At 44.1% G+C, this 7,988-nt stretch overlaps 1 protein-coding gene across 1 annotated transcript in view; it reads left to right on the forward strand.

Annotated features, from left to right (window-relative positions):
* The window catches only part of EIF3L (eukaryotic translation initiation factor 3 subunit L), a 31,253-nt gene that overhangs the window by 4,775 nt on the left and 18,490 nt on the right, over window positions 1-7,988 (forward strand). The window contains exons 4-5 of the mRNA XM_017508954.2: window positions 1,981-2,060; window positions 4,428-4,489. Of these exons, the coding sequence (XP_017364443.1) occupies window positions 1,981-2,060; window positions 4,428-4,489 (142 nt within the window). The remainder of the gene's footprint in view (window positions 1-1,980; window positions 2,061-4,427; window positions 4,490-7,988) is intronic.

The raw sequence follows: 7,988 nt of genomic DNA on the forward strand, positions 1-7,988 counted from the left end.
AAAAAAAAAAAAAAGCCAGGGCCTGGTGGCACATACTTATAGTCTCAGCTAGTGGGGAGGCTGAGGTGAAAGAATTGCTTGGGTCCGTAAGGTTGAGGCTGCAGTGAGCTGCACAACAGAGCGAGACCCTCTCTCAAAATAAAGTAAAATTAAAAAATAGACCAGTGATGTTCAATAGAAATATGTTAGATGTGAATGTAATTTTAATTTTTCAGCATCTATAGCTTTTTAAAAGTGAAGTGGAGATTTATTTAAAAATATTATTTCTACGTGTGATCAGTATTTAAAATTTAAAGGGATATTTGTCCTTTTTTTCTTTTTTACTAAGTCTCCCAAGTCCAGTATGCATCAGAAATACTTGATTGGTATTTAGATTTTACAGAGTTTTTGACTGGAAAAGTAGATTCAAATACTAAAGTAATTCCAAATAGATCTACAGGTTTCCAATAACTGAGTTAAGTGTTGGTTTTTAAATTTAAATGGAAACTAACTGAAATTTAAAGTTTAACTTTTTGCTTCTATAGCAGAGCAGTGTAGCTAGCAGCTACTGTATTGGGCAGTGCCGGCAGATAGAGATATTAGTTGAAGCCAAGCTAGCTCTTTCTCTAGGAGAATCTAGTGAGAACAACTGCTGGTGCCTTAAGAAGTATGTTTCTTTAGGAATGTGGGCAGGCAAAGAGAGGATCTAGTATAGGAGGCAGAGCAGAAAGAAAAGTGAAAACTAGATAGTCGAAAAAGAAATGTCACAGTAACCAAAAAGTCTACAAAAGAAACTTTGAGGAAGGGAGTGTCATCAAATGTTTAGTGAGGTCCAGATGAGAAAAAAAGCCAGTTGAATTTGGTAACTTAGAGGGCCTCAGTAACCTTAGCAAGGTCAATTTCAGTAGAATGATGGAAGCAACAGCTAGAGAGCAGTGGGGTGCGAAAGGGGAATTGGTAAGTATAGGGGACATAAAGGGTCATTGAGAAGCTTTGTGTTTTGTTTCTGTGTTTTAGGGGTTCCCCCCCCACACCCCAAGACACGGTTTCACTCTTGTTGCCCAGGCTGGAGTGTTGTGGTGCAGTCTCAGCCCACTGCCCTGTCCCTGGGTCCAAGCGATTCTCCTGCCTCCACATTCCAAGTAGCTGGGATTGTGGGCACGAGCCACCATGCCTGGCCTGTTTCTGTGTGTGTTTTCTGTTTTGTTTCTGTGTTTATCCCCAACCCCCACCCCGCAGAGACAGGGCGTTTTCTATGTTGTCCAGGCTTGTTTTGAACTCCTGGGTTCAAGTGATCCCCCTGTCCTGGCCTCCCAAAGTATTGAGATTACAGGCGTGAGCCATCATGCCTGGCCTGTTCAGTGTTTTTCAGGGGATCTTGAGCATATTTATTTGTTGGACTAAAAGAGCCAGAGAAGCAGGAGGGGTGGGGCTCGAGGAGATTGGAAGAAAGTATTCATAGCTGCTGAGGGGATCAGGAGAAGAAAATTGAACAGCAGCCTGCTACAGGTTTGTCAGGTAGCAGTGTTTGGATTGGATAGGCAGCAGTGTTTAAACTGGATGCTGCAGGTCGATTGTGGCCTCGGACTGCAGCAGACTGATTTGCTTCGGTATTTGGAGACGTTCAGATGCACTCCAGGAGATGGAAACGCTGTGTATTAAAGACTGGAGGTCTAGAAAGTAGTTCTCTTGTCAGGAAACAGGAAGCAGTTAAATATGGCTATAGTTAATGATACAGAGGCAGGAGATTATCCTGAAAACCTTGGTGGGTCCCTAACTGAAAACAAAAAGAATATTTTATTATGTTGAGAAAGATTGACGTGTGGAGTTGGGTTGAGGAAAGTTGTGGACTTGAAGGGCTCTGGCCTCAGCTCTGTGTGACTCTTCCCTTTTCTAAGCCTGGATCCTCATCTGTAAACTGTTAGGGTTGGCATTTTCCAGTCCTTCTTTTGGAGTTTTAGAAATTTTTTTGCTTGTTTTTTTTTTTTTTTTTTTTCCCAGCTGGACCAAGCTGACTGAAAGATTCTTCAAGAATACACCTTGGCCCGAGGCCGAAGCCATTGCTCCACAGGTTGGCAACGGTAGGTGTGAGCTCTTTATACCTTGTGCACCAAGCGGAATCCAATGGCTGAGAGTCACTAGACAGGAAGCTCAAGAGGGTTTGTGCCTGTTTTGCTCACTTGTTTCCTCAGTGCTTGGTATATAGTAGGTTCTTAGTAAAATAACTTGTTGAAGGCTGGATGATTTAAGAGGGGACAGAGATCTCTCATATATGGTGAAATTTAGATCTTTGTCCTGATCTGTTTCTATTTCCCTCTATAATTTGGGGGTTGGCCAGGCGCGGTGGCTCATGCCTGTAATCCCAGCACTTTGGGAGGCCGAGGTGGGTGGATCACAGGGTCAGGTGATCAAGACCATCCTGGCTAACATGATGAAACTCCGTCTGTACTAAAAATATAAAAATTAGCAGGGTGTGGTGGTGAGCACCTGTAATCTCAGCTATTCAAGAGGCCAAGGCAGGAGAAATGCTAAAACCTGGGAGGCGGAGGTTGCAGTGAGCTGAGATCACACCATTGCATTCCAGCCTGGCGACAGAGTGAGACTCCGTCTCAAAAAAATAAAAAATATTGGGGGGGTCATTGCAATCACTCTGGAATAAGCTCTCTAGCCTCCCAGCTTTCACTTTCTTAGATAATGTCCTTTATATCTCGGCGACGTAGGAGAATCCAACTTATTTTGCTTGTAGATATTCAGCTACCCTAACACCAATTTTTTTCTTTTTTGCTTTTTTAGACGGAGTCTCACTCTGTCACCCAGGCTGGAATACAGTGGTGCAATCTCGGCTCACTGCAACCTCTGCCTCCTGGGTTCAAGCAATTCTCCTGCCTCAGCCTCCTGAGTAGGTGGGATTACAGGCGCCCGCCACCACGCCCAACTGATTTTTGTATTTTTAGTAGGGATGGGGTTTTACCATGTTGGCCAGGCTGGTCTAAGTCCTCCAAATTTGTTGTTGTTTTTGCAAGATTGTTTTAGCTATTCTGGGTCTCTTGGATTTCCTTATTAATTTTAGGATGGACTTGGCAATTTCTGCAAAGTAGCCAGCTGGGATTTTTATAGGAATTGCCTAGAGTCTGAAGATCACTTCGGGGAGTATTGCCATCTTCATACTGTTAACTCCTTCAATGGGATGTCCTTGATTTATTTAGGTTTTCGGTTGCTTTTAACAATGTTTGCAGTTTTCATTGTACAAGGCTCTCATTTCTTTTGTTATAGCTAATGTTTCTTGGTCAAAGCAGAAAAGCAGTCATTACCACAGGACATCTCAGAGCTGCATTCACTCGTAGTCGGCTGAATAATAGCTTTTTTTTTTTTTTTCTGAAATGGGGTCTTGCTCTTGCAGTGGTGTGATCTCAGCTCACTGCAACCTCCACCTCCTGGGCTCAAGCATTTTTCTTGCCTCAGCCTTCCAAGTAGCTGGGATTACAGGTGCCCATTACCACACCTGGCTAATTTTTGTATTTTTAGTAGAGATTGGGTTTCACCATGTTGGCCAGGCTAGTTTTGAACTCCTGACCTCAAATGATGTGTCTACCTTGGCCTCCCAAAGTGCCGGGATTACAGGCATGAGCCACCAGGCCTGACCTGAACACTTACTCTTAATTGACCAAACACAGAATGAGCTCAAAACTCATTCTGTGGCTGGTTGTCATGGCTCACGCCTGTAATTCTGGCACTTTGGGAGGTTAAGGTGGGAGGGTTACTTGAGGGTGGGAGATTGAGGCCAGATCAGCCTGGGTAACATAGGGAGATCCCCTTCTCTACAAAAAAAATTTAAAAGAAAATTATCCAGCCATGGTGGCACATACCTATAGTCCGACCTACTCAGGAGGCGGAGGTGGAAGGAACACTTGAGCCCTGGAGGTCGAGGCTGCAGTGAACCATCATCATACTACTACACTCCAACCTGGGCAACAGAGTGAGTCTCTAAACAAACAAACAACATTCTGAAATTAATATTTCCTTCCTCCCTCCCACGGGAGTCTCACTGTGTTGCCCAGTCTGGAGTGCAGTATGATCACAGCTCCCTGCAGCCTCTGCCTCCTGGGCTCAAGCAATCCTCCCACCTTAGCCTGCCAAGTAGCTGGGACCATGGGCACGCACCACCACGCTCAGCTTATTACTGTTATGTGCCGGTTTATTTATGTAGTTGGATGGCAGATGTCTCTAAATGGCAAAGGGCAATAGGTATGAATGAGATCTTAACCTCATTGACAGAGATTGCGGTTGGTGGATTTTCTCATTGCATGTATTCTTGAGGCATATGCATAGCAATTTAGATGTTGTTAAGTGTTCAGAATTACCTTTATTCCGCCCCACTAAAGGGCTAAAGCTGCCAGGATACCCCAGTTTTATGGATAGTGAAGCGCCCCTCTTCCCATCTCTTTCAGATGCTGTCTTCCTGATTTTATACAAAGAATTATACTACAGGCACATATATGCCAAAGTCAGTGTAAGTATTTAAGTGTCGCTAGCAGTTTTTTGTTTGTTTGTTTGTTTGTTTTTAACTCTGTGCCATTTTTGTCCCTAGAACATAGTCACTTGTTTATATTGGTTCAGTGTCCAGGAATGATTGGCATGGTCTTGAGTTTTCTTTTAAGAAACGGTGGTCAGGAGGCTGAGGCAGGAGAGTTGCCTGAACCCAGGAGGCGGAGGTTGCGGTGAGCCGAGATCACGCCATTGCACTCCAGCCTGGGTAACAAGAGCGAAACTCCGTCTCAAAAAAAACAAAAAAACAAAAAACAAAAAAAAAACGGTGGAAGGAATAATTTAACCCAGAAAGCTGTTCCAGATACACTAACAGTGTATAACCTATCATTCTTTTAAATTTCTCTGTCCCCACAATTCTCCTGGACTGGGCAGTCACCCATGTACTGGGCTATAGGCTGCCATCCTTTCAGGGTGTTTCCAGGTACCTTCTGCTTGGGGCTCTTTTCCTCTTCAGAGCATTGAGCCTCTGTTTCTCGGAAACTGTATGCCAAGCACAAGGCTAGATAGGCACTTGGCACACATCTTCACATACCTAGTTCTGTCAGTCCTGCAGATTGGCACCTGAGGTGCAGAAAGGTTACTTGTTCTCAAATTTATCCAGCTAATAAGTGACAAAACTCCCTGAATCTAGGCCAGCCTGCATTATACCAACTTTGGGCATTTGCTAGATTCTGTTCTTCCTGACTTCTAAATTACAAAGTGCCTGAAGTGTTTTAAAATTCCATCTGTATATTTAAGGCTGGGCGTGATGGCTCATGCCTATAATCCCAGCACTTTGGGAGGCCGAGGTGGGCGGATCACCTAAGGTCAGGAGTTTGAGACCAGTCTGGCCAACATGGAGAAACCCCTGTCTCTACTGAAAATGTAAAAATACAAAAATAAGCTAGATGTGGTGGCAGGTGCCTGAAATCCCAGCTATTGGAAGGTTGAGGCAGGGGAATCACTTTAACCCGGGAGGTGGAGGTTGCAGTGAGCCGAGATCACACCACTCCACTCCAGCCTGGGTGACAGAGTGAGACTCTATCTCAGAAAGAAAAAATAGAAACCCATCTGTATTATTTATATACACCAGTGACTTAATCTCTATCTTTAGCCTCAGTTGCCCCACTGAAGTCCAGACTCGTATATCCAACTGTCAACATGTGCACTTGGCTGTCTGAGAGTCATCTCAAGCTTAACACATCAAAAACTGAATTCTTTTTTTTTTTTTTTTTTTTTTGAGACCGAGTTTCACTCTTGTTGCCCAGGCTGGAGTGCAATGGCGCGATCTCGGCTCACCGCAACCTCCGCCTCCCGGGTTCAGGCAATTCTCCTGCCTGAGCCTCCTGAGTAGCTGGGATTACAGGCACGCGCCACCATGCCCAGCTGATTTTTTGTATTTTTAGTAGAGACGGGGTTTCACCATGTTGACCAGGATGGTCTCGATCTCTTGACCTCGTGATCCACCCGCCTCGGCCTCCCAAAGTGCTGGGATTACAGGCTTGAGCCACCGCGCCCGGCTAAAACTGAATTCTTATTTTCCCTCTAAACTAGTTCCTCCCATGTTCATCATCTCAATAAATGGCTACCATTAATTACCCAGCTAATTGGACTAAAAACTTTGGCATTCTTGACTTTCCTCTGACATGACATTCATCAAATCCTGTTCAGCTCTGTCTTCAACATCCTTTTTTTTTTTTTTTAATGGAGTCTCACTCTGTCACCCAGGCTGGAGTGCAGTAGTGCAGTCTTGGCTCACTGCAACCTCCGCCTCCTGCGCTCAAGCGATTCTCCTGCCTGTGCCTCCTGAGTAGCTGGGATTACAGGCATATGCCACCGTGCCTGGCTAATTTTTGTATTTTTAGTAAAGATGGGGTTTCGCCATGTTGGCCAGGCTGTGGAACTCCTGACCTCAGGTGAGTGATAGTGGTTGGAAAAGTTGCTGCTGCCAGAGTAGGGGCCGTGCCTTTCTGGCATCCCAGTGTGATCTCTGACTACTTTATCTGATAGAAATTAAAGATTCCCTGCTACTACTGATGCTAAGAATCTAGCCATTGTGTGTACATTGCTTCTTTGGGAACACCCTGACACTGTATGTAGCCCATAGTATACCTGGTTTCACCACCTCTAATGTTCTCTTTGTTCCGTCTGTAGATGAAGATTCAGCAGAACTTATTGATGCTATAATCTTTTTATTAGGTACCAGGACTGTCACATAAATGACCAGTTTTTAGCCCCTGGGGAGCAGTTTTTCATTGAATGTGCTTAATGTTTTAAGCACCTTACATAATTTTTTTATTTTTATTTTTTGTTTGTTTGTTTTGTTTTGTTTTATTCATAATTTTTTTAAAAAGGAAAAATAGAGATGGGGTCTTACCGTGTTGCCCAGGCTGCTCTCAAACTCCTGACTTAGGTGATTCGCCCACCTCAGCCTCCCAGCGTGCTGAGATTACAGGTGTGAGCCACTTCACCCAGCTACATAATCTTATTTAATTGTGACTAGTCAATAATCTTTTGCTCCTGTTTTACAGACAGATTAAATACCTTGTGAGAACCCCACAGTAATAAGGTGGGGCTGAATCCAAAGCTGTATTTTTTTCTCCACAAATATATTGTTCATGGTATGGTTTCCCCAGCTCAGAAACCATTAGTGATTCTCAGATGCAGGCAACATAAAGACCAGACCAGGGTTCAACCACCTTCTCTGGAGGATCAGATAGTATTTTAGGCTTCCAGGACCACAATGGTTTCTGTCCAATCTGTTCAGCTGTGTCTTTGTAGCAGTTGTAAACAGTATGTAGTGAGTGGGCCTGGCTGTGTTCCAGTAAAACTTCTTTATTTACAAAACAGGTGGTGGAGTAGATTTGCAGGCCCCCTGACCTAGATTCTTGTTTGGCGTTGGGAGACTGCTGCATTCCTGGCCCATTGTCCCGTGTAGCCCAGTGAAGGATTATCTTCTCTGACTCCCTAGCCTTCAAGTGCCACGATTTTCCCTCTTTGGCTTTGCTAGTGTGTTTTCTGAAATGCTTTCCCTTCTTTCTGCTTTGCCGGATCTTCATGCCTGCTCTGAGAGTCATTTAAGGTCTGTTGCTGCAGAACCTAACCATGTGTTGCAGTATTCAGTGCATCAACTGCTATCGGACTTTCTGTCTTCCTGCTGACTTGTGTATTTACATACCAAGAAGGAGAGGACAGATACCAGTTCTCATGTATTTGTACACAGCTGTCACAGTATACCATGAGTAAAACACATTAAGATTAAATATCTGTATCCTGATATATCTTTTCTTTACAGGGGGGACCTTCCTTGGAGCAGAGGTTTGAATCCTATTACAACTATTGCAATCTCTTCAACTACATCCTTAGTAAGTGAGATTTGGCTGAGGGGGTGTGGTTGCAATGAGGTTCAGCATTGACCTCAGCTTTTGTTTTTTTTTTTTAGCAGGATCTTAATGTGTAGGTGGGAAGAGGGGAGGTCTTGT

This window comes from Cebus imitator, unplaced genomic scaffold, assembly GCF_001604975.1.
Source record: "Cebus imitator isolate Cc_AM_T3 unplaced genomic scaffold, Cebus_imitator-1.0 Scaffold404, whole genome shotgun sequence".
NCBI lineage: Eukaryota > Metazoa > Chordata > Mammalia > Primates > Cebidae > Cebus > Cebus imitator.